This window comes from Lepisosteus oculatus, chromosome 5 (assembly GCF_040954835.1).
Source record: "Lepisosteus oculatus isolate fLepOcu1 chromosome 5, fLepOcu1.hap2, whole genome shotgun sequence".
Classification (NCBI taxonomy): Eukaryota; Metazoa; Chordata; class Actinopteri; order Semionotiformes; family Lepisosteidae; genus Lepisosteus; species Lepisosteus oculatus.
In genome coordinates this window covers 3,360,318-3,384,015 of record NC_090700.1, presented here as the reverse complement: position 1 = coordinate 3,384,015, position 23,698 = coordinate 3,360,318, and the positions used below count along the sequence as shown (strand labels likewise).

At 37.8% G+C, this 23,698-nt stretch overlaps 1 protein-coding gene across 4 annotated transcripts in view; it reads right to left on the bottom strand.

Annotated features, from left to right (window-relative positions):
- lsamp (limbic system associated membrane protein) overlaps positions 1-23,698 on the bottom strand; it is a 628,552-nt gene that overhangs the window by 71,821 nt on the left and 533,033 nt on the right. For all 4 annotated transcript variants that reach the window (XM_015341696.2, XM_069189853.1, XM_015341695.2 and 1 more), the window contains 2 exons: positions 19,023-19,252; positions 769-894 (listed from right to left, as the gene is read on the bottom strand). In XM_015341696.2, the coding sequence (XP_015197182.1) occupies positions 769-894; positions 19,023-19,252 (356 nt within the window). The remainder of the gene's footprint in view (positions 1-768; positions 895-19,022; positions 19,253-23,698) is intronic.

The following is a 23,698-nucleotide window of genomic DNA, read 5'->3' as shown; positions in this document are numbered from 1 at the left end:
TCAAAGCACTAGCTTGATCCAAAAGTGACAAAATATCACATACATATAGACGTAACTCAAATGTTGAGAGGTTTGCATAGGAGTCTAGCATTTCCCCAAAGTCTGAAATATGTCAAAAGGCAGTGCAACCAACATCTGGGTCATTTAATCAGGACCAGTTCTTCACAGTTTCTCCAAGATACAGCGTTGAATTTATTGCTAGAAATGGCTTCATACAAAATGCACACAGAATAATTATAAAAGGCAAAACTAACACAAATATCCGGCACCAGAGTCATTGACATTTCGAGGTGGACCAGTAGATGAAATCATCAAACATCTCACCAAGATAATTCCTGACTAGTATGGTGCCAAATTGTTTTTTTCACAAATTGGGTCTTATTATTTTCTATACGCTATAGACCTCCACATACTCTATGTCAGAAAACAGTGAAGAACTTCTTAGTCACACACAAACTATAAATTTAACCTTTCACAGACATGTTGTTGTGACATTGTTAGCCTCAAAGATGTCAGCTGCACTGACCGACTCTTTGTCCAAAAGGGGAGAGAGGGAATTCATTTCTGGTAGTCTAGTTTTAGACTTATGTCAACTCAATCAACATATTTCCATGACCCGAGATATGCACTCACAAGAGTGACTGTTAAAAATCTGGATTCTAACAAGTCTGTCTAAAAAAAGCTTAGTTTAGACGCCCAACAAAAACTTTAGCCACTCTGAAAATGTTCCCACAGAGTGTTAAACAGCAATGCCAGCAATATTCTTACCTGATGGATTAAGAAGCCTCCAGCTGACAATTGGCTCTGGTCTGCCATTGGCTAAACACCTCAGTGACACATTCTCTCCCTCATTGACAAGGATGTCTTCGGAAATGTTGTAAATATTTGCGGGGACTGGAAAAGAAAAACACAGTTTGAGTGAATGTCCGCTAAAGTTCAATTAGCTCCTTACATGTTGTCATAAAACCCTGATGAAGTCAAAGGAATGACTTTAAGAAGAGACATAAGAATGACATAAGAGATGCATGCACTGTTTTCAACACAGAAACACTCAATCACAGGTTCATGACTTCTACCACAAAAAACACCAAGCTAAGTTGTTTCAAGTTGTTTTGGGAATACGCTACACTTCAGGTTTCCTTCTAAAAACAGATTTTGTGAAACCTTAAAGGTAAGGATGGATTGAACAAAGTCAAGGTGTTTATCATCATTCGATATTCTTTCTCTCAACTGCAGAGGTTTTGCGGTTTATACCGTAAAGTACCATATAGCAATCATAATCAATCAGCACAGAAATTGGATTTCTTTTAAACCTGGTCAGCACTCTTATAAATCTAATTATAATTAATACGAGTACTGGCGAAGAAAAATGTATCCCTCATAGTTTATTTGAGTAGCAAAACACACCCAGATGGATAGGTCTGTAATATGCTGGATGTGCAATTCCATCTTGAACCCAATGTCCCTTAAAATGGTATTAATTTCATTTGCAAAGTGTTTTTTTTTCATGAAGTAGCTAATACTGGGAGTATTCTTACTGACCTGTAACTTCTTAAATGCTTCCACGCACTGTTGTCTTACAGGAAGATAAATCAAACCAAAAGGAGTAATGTTAGGGGTGAACACACCGGGAAAGAGTATATTTACTGCAATCTATCTGTGAATAAAAGGCTTTCAAAATGTTCTAGGCTAGGAGATGGATAACAGAATAGTGTTATTAAGGGTCTTGTAAAGACTAAACTTTTTTCCAAGGACATCAAGACTACAAGTGTGTGCATATATATAAATAATTATATGACTCCAGAATAAAAGACTACATTCACAGTTTGATTAATATTTAACTCGGAGCCTTACAAATCTTGTTTTCTCTTTCCCAAGTGTGAATGAGTTACTGTTATGACAGCTAACAGCTTTGAGTCATTCAAGTCATTTCAGTCAGTCGTCAGAGGTGTTTAAATAAATATCAGGCTGCACAGTGACTGAGCAGCAGAATGGGAATATTTTAAGTATTTAAAATTGATAAAAAAAATTCTAATAAGCACTGCGCCACAGGCACCCTGCTTCATTTAGGTTCAGTTATTTCCTTCTACTTTCCACTGACTTTTCTGCTCTGTTGTGCATTTCAAGTTAGAGGAATGAAAAAAGAAGTTATTGCTTCACTAACTGTGACTAAAAGATTTTTGCACATCATGAGAGCAAACTTGGCAAGCAAGAGACTCAAACAGAAGTTTTCCTGTTTTTATTTTTTTCCAGTGCTTTACAAAGACACTGTTGGATGCTACACAAAAATAAATCAGACAGCTGGTACTATGCACTACTGGTCAAGTAGAAGAAACAGCACACTAGTGGACCTCACAACCACTGGTGTTCAGAGAGAGTGAAAACATCAGCCAGAGTCCAAGATTCATGGGACTGTAAGGTGCCAGCTATTTTCCAGTGGCGAGCCACTGAGAGATTAAAGAATCTGATATTTGAACACAGCCTGTATCAGAAATGCCTGATTTTATAGGCTTATAAGGAAATAGCCAGCTATAGGTCACATTACTATTTTGTGAAGTAGGACTCTTTATTGTTAATAATTTTAATCCACCAGACGTGAGCTTTGCAATAAACTGATTTAGTACGTCCTATTCTGTAAATCAGAAGTGTCCAGCCCTGGTTCTGAAGAGACATACTGTAGTCCTGTTCAGAGACACAGTCAAAGGTCAGAGATGTGGATTCAGTTCGGCATTTCCAAAGCAACTGATTGATTTCATTATGCCACGTAGACCTTAAGAGAAGGAATGGATAAGAAAATCTACCTGCTCATAACACAGCCAGTCTCGTTCAAGCCTAAGAACTGCAAAACAATCCACATAATTGGCTGAAGCAACAAGAACAGATTTTTTTAAATTTGAGCTAATGTATGATTTCAGGGTTCCGATGTCCAGGTGTTGGCTGAGCCAGTTTGAGGCAAGTTAATTTTATGGGAGATCTACTTTTTTCCCTTTCATACTGTATCTTCAGACAACAGCTGTCTTCATGTCAGTTTCAAATCTATACCATTTAGTCAACATGAAATTATAGAGCTCACCAGAGGAAAGGGCCACATCATGGGGCAATTGTGACTCTACAACCACTATACATCCCCTTAAATAAACAGCCTACTCTGCAGCTATTTTTCATCGCAGAACTGCTTTCTTTGTGCTTACGTGTCAGTACGCTTTGTAGATTAAGCACTTTCCAAAGCATTACTAACAGCCATGTTTTGTTTTCTTTAATATCCAGCGTTATTAATTTTAATGTCAAAATGGGCTCGGGGAGTAATGTTGACGAATGTAGTCACGAAACCAAGCTGGCAGAAACAAGCTCAACGATCCGCTGTGAAAGGCATGCTTCGTTACTCCAGACGCAAGCAAGTTTTATTCCTTCTTTCCAAAATGGTAAAGAATTTATCTTACAATGAAAGCCCATGCAGACATTCACCCAAGCATAATCGTTTCTTAACCTCGATGTCAAACTTAACACCTTGTGTTAATTTGTTTTACATCTCCTAATTTCTTCTGTGACAGACATCACCGCTAATTTAACATTCACTTTAAAATAATTTGAATTTTTACATTATACTTGGGAAAGTGCACCTTCTTAATATTAGATCCCATGTACATTAAAGATCAATTTTTACATATCTGGAACAAATGGACGTTATGTTCAGTTTAGTAAGATAATTGGTTCATGTCAGATCTGGCCTGCTGTGGTCTTTCAGAGATGTAGACTATTAATACTTCTGTTTGGAGAAAAATCTCTGAAAATCTTAACTGAAGTATTCGTCTGCATACTGTATGTTGTCAATGTTGAAATTAAGTTGTTCTATTTCATTAATAATTATTGGGAACATACAGAGGCGTAATGGTTAGAAATACTGTAATACTCTTCACGGCTCTTTGCTTCTGGCTTCAAAGCTAGGAACATTGAAAGGTTACCCTTTGTATAAAGAAGTGTTTCCACCCATCTGTGGTTTTAAATTCATGTCAATGTAGTAACGGACCACTTGTGTCTTCTGGCACGTGTTTTATCATTTATTATGAAGAGGTCCACCGGGCTGATTCTGTCAATTCCTTGAGAGGATTTTGAAGACTTGGATCAGGTTCACTCATAGTCTTCTATGTTCGTGACTAAAAAGGTTCAGCTCTTTTAGCATGGTAGGACATCCCTTTTAGCCCTGGATGGATTCCAGAGCAGCAATATATTTTTTATACAGCGATGCCTCACTTAGCGTTTAATCATTTTTTGAATTACGCCAACTACAGTACACCTGCATAAATGTAGAACCTGTGTTCTTCTAACTGAAAAACATTAGCTGGAACCCGTTTTTTTATTCTTTCATTTTTTTTCCACCGTCTGATTCCGGCACCAGCGTGGTGCTTTTAGCGAAGCTCTTGCTTGCTGACTGTGCAAGTCTGCAACTCCATCACACAAACTCTCGGTGATGGCATGCAGTGATTAAACTGACTGTGAGGCTGACCGATATTAGCCTCAAAGAAAAAACGTGTAGGTTGCTAGAAACCAGAAAATAGCCAATGCTGCCATCGGTCTCATGATAGAAGGTGGAAAGGAATCACATTTAATATTTACTGCATTTTAAAATATTCTTCTGTAATGTACAGTAAGTGGGACTAGGGGGTCTGCTGTTGCACAGCGAAAAGGAAATAGGGAATTTCAGTCCTGTTAGAGTTAATCATCATGGGAAATCCCAAATGGATTGAGACTTCTTTCAGGAGCCACAAGAGAATTTCATGGTGTCAGCAAAAAGTGTCCCACCATCATCTCCATACAAAACAGATGGAAAATAATTATCCAGATGTTACAGAAAGGAGAGTGAGTCTGTACCCTGCACTGATACCAATTATTGTCTGTTTTCCAGGTACGAACTGCACAGAGCCAAGATTTTTCAATTACACCCAATACTGTGAAGTTCAAGGAGTAGCTGAAAAAGATTTATTACCCTAAAAACCCATTTAGATTTATCTAGGAAGGTTTTAGGATATAAAAACTTTTTAACTTTGAAAGCATGTATAAAAGTTCTTTTTTTTTAGCTGTGGGCATTAGATAATCTTATTTTGTGTTTCAAACTGTGTGTGTGGAGGTACAGTCAATAGAATCACAGTTCACATTCAGAGTTTCTTCGGTGTGACATTACCAGTGCTGTACATTACCATAATGAAGAAGCAATTTAATGTGTGTATTTGTATATGCTGCAAATGAGCCAAATTAGTTAGTATCATGCATCACTTTATCTGAATTAATTAATCTTAGACAGATGGTAGTACCCCACTTAAACACTGACTAAAGTGTTTATGGTGTTATTTTAAACATTTTCCTAAATTGGTCTGTCAGCCTACTGCTATGAAAAAATCATATGTTGTATATAAAGTAAAAACACATTTAACTAGAGAAGTAAAAAAATAAAACTCTCTAAGAGCTGTACTAATTGAATGGTTTAGAGAACTGTAAATATATTTGAACATTTCTGCATTGAAACTTGCACATGTTCAGTTAGCATTTACAGTACATTTGTGCAGTATTTAAAACTTTGTGCCTTTCCTCTATGGGATAGTTGGTAGAAAAACAAAACAAGAAAAAATGTCTTCATTGTATATGAAAAATACTTTTTAATTATGACCACAGCCTTATCTTGACATCTGATGCTCTAGCATTTTCTAGCAGCCCAACAGCTGTCAATGTCCTGAAAAGATTAGTGCCCCTGGCTGCAGGCTGCTGCAGCATTAGAGCATCGTAAAACATTCTGCAATGCACCTTCATGCTAGTGGTGATAAATGTGTATAAAAGTATACCCATCAAATTATGCCGCTTTAAACAGGCTCTGTTTCACATGCTTCTGTATATCAGCGTGGAACTGCACAGAAACCTCTAACAACGGACTGTACACAAAGGGCAGGCAGAGAAAGGGAAAAAATAGCTGATTACTTATTTATTAGTTTTTTGACTTCTTTTCATGTCTTAGAGTCCTCACTACGTCTTCATCATCTAGCAGGAACAGAGATCAAAGTGTTTTATCATAATGCACACTATTCCTGCTTTGTTTCCAGATCTTCATTTCCTCTGACATTTGAAACCCAGACCCAAAGGGCCACTGTGTTAGCCTACGACGCCACCTGGGATCCCTGACAATTTAGTCTTTGACATTCGCTGTTGGGATGAAATATGCCGAAATACTACAGAATGAACCTGGGCAATTACACTTTTAATTTGATTTACAAACCTTAATCACTGAAAAAGCCTGTGGCTTTCAGAGCTACTTTAAAAACAGCGGTCAATTACACATTAGGTCGTGAAACAAGGTCATCATTCAGCTATTGATTTCTGATCACCACTGCCGGTCCACAGAGTCCTCTTGGTGTGATTTTCACATTGAACATCACGAGTTATGACAGCTCCTAAATTTAATAATGAATCCTCAAAGGAGCTGATGACTTGCTTGTGCATCCCTGCCTTGACCCAGGGAGGCAATCTCCTTACAGGGAAACTGGGAAATCAATCTTAAGGGTCTATCATTCCAGGGCCTCAGATGAGCAATAGCCATCAATTCAGCCAGCAGGAGAAGGGAGAGGGTGTGAGATGAGGTCATCTAAAAAATATGCACACATTGCTACACAAGGCCACTAATACGGTACACAGGTTATAACAACTCCCACTCTCCATTTTATTTTGTTTTGGCTTGTTCATTTTTCACAAAGCTAAGCAAGAAAGGCAAGCCATACATACAAACACAGTGAGACGAGCCCATAATCAATGCTTACTCAACACTCCCCGCTCACATTGACGAAAGTTCATCAGGACTCCACACACATCTCCACACATAACATAACACATAACATTACTTAACCCTCTCCCCATCTTGACCAACATAATACCTGTTACTCTTCTCTGACCCCTTTACCTAAGGACACCAGGACAAACCTAGACTCCAACCCTAAAACACGGCAGATGCATGCAGGCAGCCACGACTTCTGGTATCTGGATATTCCTGGAACTGGACAGAGCAAACTCTTGCTGCTGACTACTCTACATTAAAATTGAGAGTGTTTTCTGGATGAGCCATTGGGGATCCTAATATCTGCCTTATACTATTTTCCACACCACTGAACTGCTTCTGCGTGTTTGCAGTAATGCATATTGCACCTTTCACAATGTTTAAACTCTAAGATACAAGAGTCTTTAAAATTATATTGCTCTTTCACCCCAAAACCAGTCTCCTCCCAGACATCTTGTTCTCACTTCAAAAAACACACAACAGGCCCTGTATGGAGGGGGGGGGGGATCTTTTTGCTTCAGGCTGTTTATAGCGTAAAATCTTTTTTGTTCAAGGAATTTAAAAACCTTGTAATGATACTGTAAGCCCAACTGTTGAGGACAGCCAACAAGGCTAAGTCTGCAGTTCCAGATTGAGCTGAAAATATCCTTCTCATTGTCAGCGGATGGTGTGGGCATTTTTGCTATCAGTGGAAAGTACAACCTTATGCAGTACTCCATTGTGCTGAAATTATCCTTCTTACTGTCAACGGGTGGCGTGGGCATTTTTGCTGTCAGTACAGCCTTATGGATTGTTGGCCATCACTGCTTAAGATTGATGGGCATGTACATTGATTATGGCTGTGCACACAGCTCAGTTTCTGGGAGGTGCATACTGTGTGCGGTTCAGCAGCTGCATGAGTCCAACTGCTTGAGGCATCAAGTGTGCAGATCTGCACAGAAACGCAGCAGTCACCTGTCTCCGAAACAGCAGGGGCCGCCAAGGGGACTCACAACCAAAGCACTGCATGCTGATGGATGATGAGAAGGGACTGACTTCCCTTTCAAGTATAAGAATCTCTACCAAGTTTGTTTTCTCAGTGTAACATAAGGTGACTGCTGTTTCCGTGTTCTGACATCAAGCAGTCAAATCAAATTAACAAGAGTGGCAGCAGTGGAATTGTTACTAAGGTACTGACCACCGAAGGCATCACCTCAGGCAGGAAAATGGAATTATACCCAAGGCTCATCTGAACATTTTTCCGACAATAATTCATTTATGTATGTGTATATATATAATTCAACTATTCATTTGCAAAATGCTCCAGTAACTCTATTTTCTGTTTTTTTTACACTGGTTCTACTGGTTTCATAACACTGGTTTCATAATTCAAGCTGAGTTACAAAGGTGCAAACCACTTTCTCGATGCCGAACTCCAGCAGATTATGATTTATAATCCAACATTTTTTGGGCACACACATCCTGTAAATGAATTATCTCAATTATTTATATATATATAAAAAGATAAGAGGTATATATGTTTATTCAAGTGCTCACTCAAAATGCTGTCATTTGTGTAAATGGTCTCTCAATATGTAATTGTCTTACAAGAATGTCTTTTAATAATTTAGCTTATATACTGTATATTCCACATTACTCCATCCTAACTTACCAACGATAAAATATGAAAATATGAATGCATGGGTACTTTTTAAAGCACATAATTCCAACCTGAATGTTTTGGTAGAATTTATGCTTTAATAGAATACAACTGCTTTTAGGACAGTGATAAAGCATCGTAATATCCAAGAACAGGCAGTAGGTTTCAATTTATACTGAAGTGCTGCATTTGCAGTGCCAAAGGATTGACACTTTCTAAGAGCAGAGCTGCATGCCAGGCCAAAAAGTGAGATAACACCTGAGAGAGATATTTTGGTGCTTCAAGGTTATATAAGAATACAGACATACCTACCTGATGTAAGAACGTACGAAGGTCAGAAAAGGATGGTATATAAAGACACATACAGACTCGAGCCATCAAGTAATGCTTTACATTTTTTTTCTTTCTCACAGTCTTCCACTCATTGTCAAAGGGAATGAACGTCATTTCGGCATGTGTACATTATAATGGTACAGTATATAAAACGAATCCACAACATATACTGTACTGAAGTGCTGCATTTGCAGTGCCAAAGGATTGACACTTTCTAAGAGCTGAGCTGCATGCCACGCCAAAAATTGGGATGGCTGTTGTTTGCACTGTTTTTGTTATTGTATTACTGTCTATTATCTTTTCTGCTGTTCTATTTATATACTGCACCTGAGAGACTAACGAGAAACACTTTTCACTATACTATGCACCTGTGTAAGTATGATGACAATTAAAGTTTATCTGAAATTGAATTGAATTCACTTTGTACCTCTATATCTTAAAATCGACAAGTACCGTAATTTATGTGGTGTTTTCACATTTTATCCACAACTTTCCCAGTACAAAGTTGTTTTACAGGCCCGTGTTGTGGATTTGTTTAAAAGGCAGAACTTGGAAGACAGAGTAGATGTGAGCTTCACCTTTGCACTGCAGAGGTGCTGAAGCCAGTGTTCTCTTTAATTACCCACTGTTATCAAGGCTCTGAGGTGCTGCTGTCAAATTAGCTGGCATGAGAACAACAAGAGTTTTCCTGAGACAGAACCGTTAAACCATCATTTCCTCCTGCTTGTGACATGTTTTTTGCCCATCTAAAAACAAAGCCTTTTAAATTCAAATAGGCCAATTATGCTGTGTTCTGTAAAAGGATTCAGCTACCCAAACAGGATACAGCTTGTGTGTGGTAAATTAGCATTTTTCTCTCTCTCATTTACAAGAGAAGGAATGTCCATTTCATGGACATCAGAACCTCCAATATAAAACCTCCTGCACTTCACCCAAAAAATTACAATTAATTTACGATCTTTACCATCCCCAGATTCACGTTCATTAGACTTCCTTTTTAATTCAAAATTTTCTACATAATTTCAGAAACTACGTGTTAAAGCTGAAAACTGAGGGAAACATTCAGAAAAGGGCAAACAGTTTTCAATTTTACTTTTGCTCTTTTAATTTTTCATACCCACAACTCAAAATTTGAAGTATTTTTCACTATAAGGATACTAAAAGTAATGCAGCTTTTCACTAATTATATATAAAAGCCTTTAGATGGTTACTGACAAAGAACACAACTACCTCACTTACTAAGCACGTGACAAACAAAGTCTATGAACCTGAATCCTGTTTCACACAAAGAACCCTCATACTATTTCATAAAAGCAGGCATTTGCTGCACCAAGTTTAAAAACATTGCCAGCTCTGTGTCAGCTGATGCCATTGGTTTTGCTGGAATCTTCCCTCTTCAAACCCCAGCCGAAAGGATTCAATGGTCAGTAGCCACTGTCCCACTGTCCCAGTGTGAGGTCAAACCCACTGCAAATTCTTGTTCCCATATGATATACAGTATATCACTAGAGCTGACAAAGAGGGACAAGCTGTCAGAAACTCAGATGCGTTAACGAGTTCTTAGCTTAGCTCAGTTCTCTTTTTTTTTTTTCAACAAAGCAAAACAGTAAAATACTTCAGGTTATTAGACTAAACATTACAATTATTTGGTTTCTAAATTGGTTTATTTGGTCTAAAGCCATTTCCTTGTCTTCATTAATCCATCATATAATGGGCTAGTTGTGCAGTGGGCTATGTGATCAGTGCTATGCCATTTGATTACTCACAATTCATTTCTCGTCACATCATGAAGAAAAACAAACAGATCCTTATGTAACTGCACTAAGGAACAGCATTTCAGCTCAGGAACAGCATTTTAAAGCCTTCATACAACATAAAAGTGTGCCTGTCACTGTGAATTTGCTAGGAAGCCATACATTTTTTAGTGAAAAACTACAACAATACTATCGCTACAATAATAATAAAGCTACTACAAAATAGTGTGTAGAAAACAAAAAATGGCTTTAATTTTACATGATGCCCTTTTAATGTAGGATTTTGATTTAATTTCTATCAAATCAATGCTTTCTCTCCTGCAAAAAAGTGATCTGTGGATATTGGGCCTGATGGGAGCTGGGTGGAGGAGTGTTCTGGGCTTCTGGAGGGAATTCTGGAATCACTTTTCAAAGGCAGCAATCTGAGGACACATGAGCTGAGCAGTGATTAGATCTTTCTTTTGTATTCATCGCTAATCAATAAAGATGAAATGTAGCCAAGATTAAGCTAAGCAATACCGAGTGTTATTATGAACACGCCTTGACATTTCTTCAGAGTAATGACCATAGCCATGAAGACGGACAAGAACACAACAATATCAACTAGGCTTTATGACTGACAGTGTAAGTACTGTATGCTTCAACGTTCATGGCTGATGACAGTGTTTGCTCCTCTTATATTTCATTATATCTCATAATAATAAACTTTATTTAATATAAAGTCTCTAAAAGCAATTATCTCAATTCCGAAATTGCTTAGTTGCATTTCCTAATTGTATCAGATTCACAAGCAAAGGTGATGACCGCCTTTTCCTTTTTAATGAGCTGGTTTGTAAAGTTAATGCCTTGAAATTTGAAAGCTGTAATAATGCACCACCATTCAGGGCTTTCACTGCATGGAAAGACACACCTGACATTACCACTCGCTCCAGTGCTAAGCTGGCCCCTCACTGCACTTCTGCCTATACCGTAAGGTTCCTTACTAATTTACCCTGCTCCTTCCTTTCATCTGATGACAGCAAAGAGGAAAATGAGGCTGTCTTCTTCATTCTTTCTGCACTTCTTCCCAATTTATCTGTATCGCACAAAAGAAATCCAAATTAATGGCTACTACTTTTTTATTTTAGTCATGGAGCATTTCAGGCTACATCTCTTTTCTATCATTCCACTCGAGGGAAATGATGTATTAAAGTTTATCATCCATGTGGCCCTGCAGAAAGACTATGCCGTATCTGTCACATACATTTTGGGAGTAAAATCGTAACTTCCTTACAACTAGATGTGTATTAATTTAACTCTCTTCACTGTAAACCACCATCTAAGTCAGACAGAAATACATTATTTGATTCAATGCGGAGATCGTGAATATATGTCTATAGAGCACATTAAAAAATAAGAATCAGCCAATTACTGGAATATTTAAGTGCCATATGGACTTTTCAAAAATTGTGGCGAATATTGCACAGAACTCAGTTGATCATAATGGCTTGACAAAAAACAAGGGGAAAAAAAAAAAGACTTTTGTGGTGTTTTTTTCAGCACCTAAAATATAGCAGTGTTCTACCTGTAGCCCCGAAGATCTTCCGTAAGTCAAAGGCATCAGCTGATAGTCCCATTTAAATGCATGAAGAGACCCATGCGCGAATCATAAAAAAAAGATTAAAGGAGATGCCTTTTTCCAGTGCTGCAGTCGGGCCTACAGAGAGAAAACTGAATGCCAAATTGTTTCTTTCATTAAAACATAAAGCATTCTGTTTCATTATAGTGCTGAAAGGCACAAGGCATTAACAGCTCCAGAAAGTCGTCTTATTTTCCTAACCGTCACAATAAAGAGAAGCTCCAAGGTCATATTTGGAGTGAAAGTGGCTTATCACCTGCTTGTGTTGTTCTGAGAGGTTGATGTCTGGAAACGGCGTCCCTGTGAGGACTCGGGACACGCCGAGGTGGAAAAATATCATTCACAATGGAGTGGTGATAAGCAGCTTTTAGAGCAACAGGGGGCTTAGCTTCCTGAGTATTATTCAAGAGTTCATCGTCCCATGATAATTGCTAAAGGTCAGACTTCCTCTCTGTACAGGATTGAGCAAAAATGAGGGAAATTGTTCCACATTGCTCTTATTAAGACAGGTGTTTTGTGATAAGCATACAGACACACACATACGCCCACCTTCCTCTGCATTTGGTGGAATTCTCTTTTTAAATTCGACTCTATTTGCAGCTGTTGACTCAGAATTTAAATATGAATAAATAGTTAATGATAATATTCAGTATAATAATAAGGAAATCCATTATTTTTATCTTACAACAAAAAACTCCACTCAGAAAGATTTTAGTTTTTATTGAGCAAAATATTGAGTAGCGCAGCACAATATGCTTTTTTTTATTTGTTTTAGAAGTATGTATTAATCATGTAGCTCAATATTTTCTATATTTGGCTTCTATCTGGCTTAAACAGAATGACAAACACTTTCATTGATCTATAAAGGACATAAAGGATCTATAAGGATGGTGTAATGGTAAGGCTTCACTTGGCAAAGTGCAGTTTCTAAATGTTAGACCCCCAAGCTAACATTTTTCAGTGCAAAACTAAAGACATGTGAGTGACGAGACTATTAATTAAGAGTTGTTTTCATACAGAAATTGTAAAAAAAGACATTTAGGATTTATTTTGCTGGAAATGTCATTTAACTATTTTGCAGCACTGAAAGTACAACCAATCACAGTTGAGCAGTAGGGTCTAAAACAGACACTGTTGCACAAAAAAGCTGTGAGGTTCTGAGTTATAGGCCAAGGTTTGCAAACTCAGGACAGCACATATTTTCAAAGTGCTAAACAGAATCTTAACAACCTTGACTACTCACAGGCAAAACGAAGTGTGAAATCTTGGAACAGGCCTCTGGGATATATGATCAGACACCTCAAGGGGAAATGTTTTTTTTTCTGGCTGATGTGTAAGACACTCAGTTAACATCTAGGGACTCATTGACTTGATTCCCGGCTGTCTCTCCACATGGGTAACTTGCTTATTGTCAAAACATATGATTTCTGACAAAGAAAAAAAGCAAAAAGAAAACGACCGGAAACCTGCCTACAGAAAATTAATAGGGCTGTTATGAGCTTGATGCTTTTCCTTTGAAAATCAAACACCCTGAATATAAAGACCTCTGCTGATGCTAGTCCGCTTCTCTTGAGCTATTGTTGGTTGGCCATTAATCTTCTGGTGTCATATACACCTCTAAGTGGATCCTGTCTTATTTCACAATATCACACATATTTGTTTAATTTAAAGACATGCTTAATGATAATGAGAATAGTTAATGGTATTTATATACAGTAGGGCTTTTCATTCCAAAGGATCCAAAAGACCTTTACATACAGTATAAGATCCATAGTTTTATCCACAGCTGAAGTGCTGCATCCACTTGAGTGTCATCAGCCCTATTAATCAGCAGATGAAGTAGAAAGAGAAAAGCTACTTTAAAACATAAGTTAATGGGGAACTGTAGGAGATGACAAATTGTGTAAATCCATTGTGGAATGTACCCAGGACTAACACTACCAAGAATGAACACTCTTTCAAAAGGTGCCATTAGATAACTGATGGCTACCAAGTAGTCAGGACTTTGTTTTGATGTCTTCTTCGAGGAACAATGCCTTCAACAGCAGTGTCACTAGTCACCATTCTGGGGCATTTTGTGGGGAAATTCTGGCCCAGAATTAAGGCACTAATTACTGGTCTCCTAACTCGTTTTTTCCTCAGTTCACATACTGATCAGGCTCAGCCTTGCTTAGTTTCTGAAATCTGATGAGATCAGGTTACAACATGGAAACACTGCTTCCAATAAATAACAGCAGCCAAAAACCTGTTTGGCATTCTCGCCTCCACTGGTTTACTGTGGGACAAGCTAGGATTGACACGCCAGCTGGCCACTCACCTGTCACTCAGGTCCGGTTGTCGTGGACACCAATCTGACAGGAGTCCTGTACCACCAGGAGGCGATTTATGATGACGCTCATCTCAACCTTTTTACTCACAGAAAAAATGAAGTGTGGAATCATGGAACAGGCCTCTGGGATACATGATCAGACAGTTTTTTTGCCGGCTAATGTGTAAGACAATCAGATAACATCTCGGGACTCACTGGCTCAATGAGGTGCGTCAGGTTATTTAAACTCTGACCTGGAAGTGTCCGGGAGTTTTCTATGATCTTCGCTTTGCTTCAAGTTCTCTAGTCCCTAATTCTCACTATTTGTTTCCTTGATTCTGGACCCTCACTTTGAACTGACTACAGTACGTACAGTATATTGGATTCTTCACTTGTGTTTGGTCCTGTGTCTTTAATTTCTGTTCTCTGCTTGTTTCCCTGGCGTCTCCCTTTTGTGCTGCACTACTGTGTCTACCTGGCTTTGAACATTGCCTGTTTCAAATTTCAAAACCGGACTGATATTTGAGTGCTTTCCCCTGCAGTACACTCTGTACTCCCTGCCATCGCTGTCCTACTTGCTCGCACAATGTACACCTGACTCCTGCCTGCTCTTGGGTTTGTCTTACGAAAAAAAGACCACTGTTTTTCTCAGCAGAAAAGCAGTGGTTTATTACAGTGTCTTCATACAACAGTTACACTGGAAGTTTTAGATACAACTAGTTTTGTTGTGTCTTAGAATTTCTTCCCTTACATAAACACCTGGTGGTACCAAAGACTAGGTTTGGAAGCTCAAATATTTGACAGTTTCTGTACTATCTTAAGCAGACAAAATTCAGGGAATTCTAGTATTTTATAGACATTAAACACTAAGTAAAACTATAAAATTAAATTACATGACAGACCTTAACAATCCTGTACTGCTATTATATCAGAAAATAACCAAATGGTGGACAAAGCAGAATGTCTCCTAAAAGTTTATGAAATTCAGACAGCTACCTATGAATTGTGCTATTCACAGAAAAAAAGGTTAATGGTATTGCACTGCTGTGCAGATTACGTGATCATTATTCAGAGTGAAAGAAAATGTAGCCTTCTACAATGTGCACAATTTAGAATACAATCATCCATCCATCCATTTTCTAACCACTTTATACAATACAGGGTCGTGGGAGACGCTGGAACTTATTCCAGAAAGCAATGGGCACAAGGCAGGATACACTCTGGAATTCTAGTCCATCACAGGCCACACACAGACACAAACACATACACACACTCATACAAGGGCCAATTGTCCCAGAAACCAATTAACCTACCAGTATGCCATTGATAGTGGGAGGAAATCCATGTGAACACAGGGAGAACATACAACTCCACTCAGACAGCCCCAATGGGATTTGAACCCAGAGCCCTAGCACTGAGAGGCAGCTGTACCACCATGCTGCCCAGAATAAAATCATCATCCTTGAAATCCACATGTTTGATCATGCTGGTCAATTGTGATTGTATTACAGATTTTGTAAATGCTGTGTGTTAAAGTGCAAAACATTGTTTTGCCTTATAACGTGTGCTTACAGCAAGTTAGAAATACATTTTTGTAAAGCTGATAGTTTATGTATTTAAAGAAATAAAGTTTCTACAAACAGAAGGTCTTAATCCCTACATAGGCTCATGCTACTGAAAAATTCAGGTGAATACAAAGCACAGTAAATCCATTAGACAACATGAAAGTCCAACTTGTCCATAAACTTATTTTTGCAGGTTTATGACTCGTTTTCATGCATCATGTTTAATCTCCAAAACTTTACTTAACACCATGTAATCTGATGTTTGATGAGAATCAGCATTCCTGGTATGTCTAAGGCCCTGCATTGAACAGGCTGGGAGAATGATTGCTTTCATCATTGCTTGTTTTCAGTCCATGACATTTCAATTTAAACGAGCCTGGGTACAGGACCCACAGTCCATAATTTCTCATTCAAACCCGTCACATTTTCCAACTCAGTGTAATTTTATTGCAGGGGATTATTAATATACCCAGTTTACCCTGTCTTTTATTCTGTTTCTTTTTATCTGTGGCTTTTTAAAATTCAATTGAATTACATGTCTTGGAGTGTGTTAGTGATTGCATGAATATGTTTGGCAGACTCCATCTTTTGATAATTTTTTTTCTCTTTCATATTCTTTTCGATATGTGTATCAGCTTAAACCTGTTTGCCATACAAAAGTCAAAAACATAAACATACAATATATACAATAGCTCACAAATTCTGATCCACTAGTAAGATATGGTGCAGTTTTAATATTATTGGAGCAAGTGAAAGAAGAGAAATGTTTCTTAACTTTCCTTATTCATTCTATTTTGCAACATTTATACAGTATATATATTTAAAGAGATGCTTCCTGTTTTTTTAAGTGACCTCATAAGGGTAACATGGAAAAAAAAACATTGTTTAACTTGTTAAGGAGAATGAGAGGCCTGCTTCCTAACACTGTCCATGTGTGGCGTCTGCTGTTCTGCTTCTGCCAGGAGTCGATCAGTCCCCCAGGAACCTCCTCAAACTGTGCTGATTTATGCAACAAAAGGCTGGGTTTTAGAGGACAAGAGGAAATTCAGCACCATCCAGTTTCCTATGAGATTATGTCATTCGCCATGTAACAGGCTCAATGATCCTCGCTACACATGCAAACAGTTTCACCAGTGTGGGATTCTGCGCCAGAAGATGCTGATTGGCTTCTTCTTAGAGGGAATAAAAGAGGATATACTGCAGAGCTATCTGTAAATGCCAAGATCATCTTTAACTGCACTCAACATCTGGCAATTATAAAATCACATGGTTATTACTATAACTTTTCAAAGATAAATGAAAATGTAGAGTCACTAGCACAAACAGCAAGAATCAAGAAGTGCTTAATGACCTGATATAGATTCAGTCACACTGTACAAATTACTTGTATAGATCAGCTTAGAACAATTAAACTCAATAGTTTTGATTAAAGCCATGACCTTAAACAGTGAATAGGTTCCTTGCAAGAACGCAGCTTGTTAATAATTAGGAAGGATCTTCCAATTAATGTGGATTGACACAATCTGCCAACTGTGTGTTGACGTTGAGCAATATACCAAAGCCAATAAATCACTTTGTGGGCCCTTCATAATTGCACTACTGTAGTAGTTTAGTTTTAAGTTGAGTGATGAATGTAGATGTCAATCTGGGATCCATGGTACAAGGTACAATATTAGTACAGACTTTAGTTACTGATGGGTTTGTATATTGGATCCTTATATTTTTTGCAGGGTTTGTGTTTTAACTGAGTTTCACTTCACAATTTCACAGACTATCCTCTGCCAATAGAGAGAGGCTTGTGCTCATTTTTCTAAGGTCACTGTGTGATGATTTACTGTATTGGTGTCAGGTGGATTCTCAGTTATATGACAAATACATTTAACGCAACATAATGTGCTCTTGGGTGACAGAGAAACTGAATTCTTCAAAATTATATTTGAAATCAAAGACGATGAGGTGATAAGAAATTATTATATAAATGTCAGTTATTATTATGATTCTACTATTAAGTGAAAATCCTAAGGTTTTCTATCATTTCATATATTTAAATGTGAATTAATATTATTTTTGTATTTCAGCCATTAAAGCACAGATCTAACTCCAATTCAGATTCTGAAATGTATTCTTAAGTAAAGAAATTCAAAGACTGACATATTATAAAACCACTACTTAATAGCAGGCATTAAAAAGAGAATCGATGTATTTTTTTAAACACTTCTTTTGTTAAATTCCCAGGAGCTGCATACTGCCAAGCCAGAAATTAATTATTTTGAAAGTTCTCTGCCCACATGTTTCTTTAACATGAATTTCGGTAATAGGTAGATTGGTTAACTGTACTTCTGCCAAACTCTCAGTTTTGTGCCTAGTAAATATATGAAAAAGTATACTTCAAATTAGGTTTTATCAGCTCAGTAGCACTATTAGGCACCTTTTGTCTTCACATTATATTAAAAGGTGGCTTGATTGTGGATGGAGGAAGTACAAGTGATTTTTCAAAGAGAGAAATGAAAGCTTTCAAATTGCACTGATGAGCTTAATGTTGAGTTATAATGTTCACTAAAATTAAACATCCGGCAAGCACAAGACATTGCAGATGTCTAGTAAACAAGTTAAAATGTGTGGTTTTCCCCCTGCTCTGGTTGAAGTGCTTTGCAAGTTTATTACAAAACATAGTAAAAACTTTAATTTTGTTAATTAGATGTTACCTTTAGAAAACGGTTGTTTATTAGGATAGATACTGTACAGTATATAGAATTAATTTTCAAAATCTAAGAGCATTTACAGTATGTTTCACTTGGAGGCTGTGTGTTACAAGGTGCAAATACAAAACAAATTGCAATGTGCGAATAAAATTAAATTCTGATTTAATGTGCCTTGATTTTAAGCTGTTAGGCCACAAAATGTGTGGAAAGGATGTGTGGGCTTTCTGCAGGCACTGGATCAATCTGTACAGTGTGTTGCTTCTGCTCAAGCTGAGAAGGGCTGGCCTACCTTGAACAATCAGGTGCACTTGAGACGTCTTAGGCAGCTGCTGCGTCTGGATGGAGCACGTGTAAGGGCCCTCATCGTACACGTCCACTTTCTGAATTCGGAGACTGTACTCCTGGCCCTTAGTCACCAGGTCCACTCGGGGGTCCAGCGACCATTTGTCTTCCCCAGCAAAGATAATGTTGGACCGGTTCAGCCAGGCTACCTTGGACACTTTGTCATCAACAATACATCTGCAGAGGAGAGAGAAAGAAAATGGAACCATGCTGAAGTGGCATTTGACCTTGGGTGCCATCAGTAATATTTTACTGAATGGGATGCACCATCAGGAGCATGCTGAGGTACAGGTAAGGAATCCACTGTTACACAGGCAAAGGATGCTTTTAAACAAATAAGGATTCTAGTGCAAAACCATAGGTAGATTTAAAAGTATAAAACAATTACAAAGGTAATTCCCATAAATCACGTTCTACTCAAATTGTTATTTATGCATTGTTTAACTAAAATAAGAAGATGACAATGTAATACAAACAGTAAATACAATTCCTAAAGTGCTGGCAAGATGAGATCCTCTGAATACCTGTAGCTATAAGCAACCAAATGAGCTTGATGGGATGAATGCTCCATACATCTTCTCTAATCTGCATAAGAAACATGGGAACATAAGAAAGAATCTTCTCTAATCTGCATCCTTTCTTATGTTCTCCTGCTGTTCTTGTTTCATAATATTGCTACTGTATATAAGCTGTCTTTTGCTTACAGGGATTACTGGAAGTGAATATCACATGGAAGAGAGTGCAGTTTCCACAAAAAAAAAATGCCAGTATTTTTTTCAGGATCACAGATCACTGATGTCCAGACGTTCTAAAAAATCAGTTCCGAACAAAGTTAAACTTTGAGAGACATTTTTATAATACAGATCAGTGTGCCACCTTTTACTCAGCATCTGATTGCTTTGACTAAGATGTTCGTAATAAAGCAGAATGTATTTAGGTTAAGTGCTGCAGATAGACCTTACACCTGTCAGCTCTCCTCAGATATCATTTACTCAGCGAAAATAGCTCTGCTGAGAACAACTACTGCCTGCTGTCCACTTCAATACTCATAGCCAGTTTGAGTCTGTGCACCACCAATGATATCCATTTCTGTTTTCTTGTGGTGTTCCATAACACTTGGGAAGATACTGTAGAATTAGACACAGGACTCCTGAAACAGTTCTTAGTGAAAGTTCAAATAAAACATTCCTACTAATGTGCACCCACTATATATACTGTATATAAATAATTCTTCACATCTATATTTGCCCCTTGGCATGCTTTATTACACGCAGCAAGGTGTAACTAATTTGTATCATTAATTATTTAGTAACCTTTCTCGTTTCAAGTCAAGATGAGGCTACACTTGTATCGCTTTTTTAGATTCCTTTGCTGAATCAGTCTTTTGTCTTTTCCTGGTTGGGTCTTATTTTCAAAGCCCCCGCTGGCTCAACAGAAAGAAAGCCCTAATTTAAAAGTAAAATAAGCTACCTTCACCTGCACAAGTTTTTTTTTTTAGATTTAGTGCATTTGCTGTATTTCGGACACTCTTTTTTCACATGCTAAAAATAAACTGGGAAAAAATCCATAGATCAGTGAGCAGTTAGTGGTTTCTGAAAATCAAATCTGAAACCATTAGAAACCTGATCTAAACCGATTGTACAGTTTAAGATAAGGAGCTGGGTCCTTTGCACACAAAGAATAACAGCGTGATGCAGTCAGCTTGAACATCGGAGCACGTCTCCAGAGACAGAGTCGGTGGAGTTCTCTGCTTTATGCTCGACAGTGTCTAGAGCAGTTCTGAGTGACACTTGGTGAACATGGTCTCCAAGCCTTCGATAATTTAGTGGTTGTCTCCCTGAATTCTCTTCATTCGGCACCGCTCTTAAATTGTCATCGGGATCTGTGACTGGCTTCATAAGCAATACTGTCAGTCTTGATCAAGTCACTGGAGGAGCTTCAGATATGGTATTATTCTGCAGTAATGGGAGAATCCAGCTGGCACTGCATCATGCAGCAGAGTGGGGCCTCCCCCTTGACTCGGCAGTACAGCAACTCCACTAGGAGTGAACCTGGTCACACACTATCAAAATTAAATATTTAGCACTGCAGGACTGGAGGTAATTACATGCCATTATTCAAGAAGGCCGGATTATGTGTTCATCCTCTGTAATAGTGTGGGCTCCCATGGTGCTTTAAAAATACATAGTCTCGTTGAATATTTTAGGGGGCTGTGTATTCCAAGTTATACAGAAGCTTGTTCAGTAGGTGATGCAGAGTCCGGCATAGAGCAGAAATGAGCTCTGTCTCTCTGGTTTATGTAGTTCCACTGGGCAGTTTCTCATTCCTTTCCAGTCGGTGCAGAAAACCGTGGATGATCCCTTTTTGGAATATACAGTCATTAAAAAAAAGTGTCATAAAGGTTTGTGAAATGGAAAAACACCTAATACTGTCAGTCCCTAGTGCACTATAATTTCCTACTGTACATCCGATCTGCTGGATATCATGCAGTGTTAATTAAGTAATTAATTAATTTTAGATGTATTTTGTTAATCACAGTTCCTTTTTTTTAGGAAGATGGTCTTGGGCTTACAGTAAGAAGAAGCACAAAAAGAAGACCTTGCTGCATTTAAATAAATCTGTTCACCAAGCAGGCAGCCATTTATTCTTGATAAGGGTCCAGGAACATGTCTAAGAACAAGACTGGATGGGATGCCTGTCCTTTGCAGAGCACACACAAAGTCTAAAAGCCTTAAGTTCCAGCTCATAATACACCTTTCATTCTAACTGGCACAGAGGTGCTTAAACAAGATTTTCAATTCATTTTTTGTACTGTCTGTGATCTGCAGTACATCATGCCCACAAAACAAACACAAAACACATAAACCATAGTGCCTAATTTTATGAAGTTCCATGTACTTAACATAAGCAAAAAAGGATTATGTTTCATTATGAATGTGTAAAAGGAACTGCAATGTAAAAAAAAAGGAAATCTAGTTGAAATAATTCAATTTAGAGTCAAATGGACCATTATGGTGAGACTCTGTGGCTCTGGCCCTAATCTGCAAAATTCAATCCAAATCATTAATGCAATGTTTAGCCCAGTAGATAAAGGTTAAGTAAAAATAATGTCTCTGCTCTTATCATCAATGAACTTAAGACTGGAGAAGATTTTAAACAAGCTGAAGTGCAGTGTGACATAGGGGCACAGCAGACAGGATTTGTGTGCACTGGTTAAATCACTGTGTTTTCACGAGGTTTCTTTCTTAATACTTAGACCTGTTCATTTTCTTTTTCCATTATGGTTTCATTGATTTAACTATGTTTCTGAGGATGTCATTTAACAGCCCTTTTATCTTCATTTACTGGGGACATTTTCTAGACACTTCTGTGTGGTGCACTATTCAAGATTAATTTCACAGCTGGACAGAACTAAAACAACCTAAATCAGAGAAGTGTTGTTAACATTCACTCAGAAGAAAATGTAGTCATGCACTGAACAACATATGAATTACACAGAGTGAATGTGTGCAGAAAATGGTTTAGAAATATCCATTTGAGCTCGATAACCCCTTTTTGACATTACGCTGCTACTGAACAACAGTTTTTCTATACGGTATTCTTGCAACTTTCTTCTGTTTTTTTTAGAATATCATATTAAAAAAAACCTAAACACAAATGCATAAACATAACAAGCAATGCATTGAGATTTAATACGAATATGATTTCATTAAAAAATAAAATGAATAAATATGCTGTTCTCTTCATTCTCATTATTTTACTAGAATCTAAAACAGAATATTTAATTTAAATTTATACTTTGAATAAGAAGCATTAGTGCTAATTCGAAATTATAATTTATTAATACAAGGATACAATCTGAACAGATTTTATGCGCTAAGGAAAGATAAAGGATCTAATTACCAATATAAAAGTCCCCAGTAGTAACTGTACTTGCGTATCATTTATTTCAGCATGAGGATTTATCAGTCGGATACACATGTGAGTAAGCTGATAGCATCTGTTTCCCTGTACATGCACTGTGGGTGCTCAGGATTTTAGCAGTGAAAGTCATGCTCCCTTTTACACTGGCTTACTGTACATCATGCCCAGGGCAATTTAGCTGTCGCCTTCCAGCATGTCTAGACAGAGTGCCACAGAGGGGTAACAAGCTGAAAGCACCTTTCTGGACAAAATAAATGAATTCCTATCCACTCTAAACCATCGTGCACCACTCTGTGTTTTCTCTTTAAAAAAAATCATAAATAAATAAATTAGGTAAAATATCTACTGTATATACAGTAATATACTGTATCTGTAAAATATAGTTTTAGGCAGTATCAGAAATGCCTTCTCACGCAGAGGGAGGTCATTCAGCAGAACAACAGTTTCACACTGCCACCGCGACATACCACACTCTTAAAAACACATAATAAAACACATTCCCTACCTTATCAACAGACAGTCATAACCTCACTGTCACTTGCTGACTTTGTGTTTGTTCCCAAAAGGAAACAGCACAAGCTGCATCTCTGCACCAGAAAACAGTAAAATAACATTTTGACCATTAGGTTGCAGGGTAACCCAAAACGAGCAATACGGTAGAGAAGAAAGGGATTATGGGTTACAAATTGCTGCTAAAAA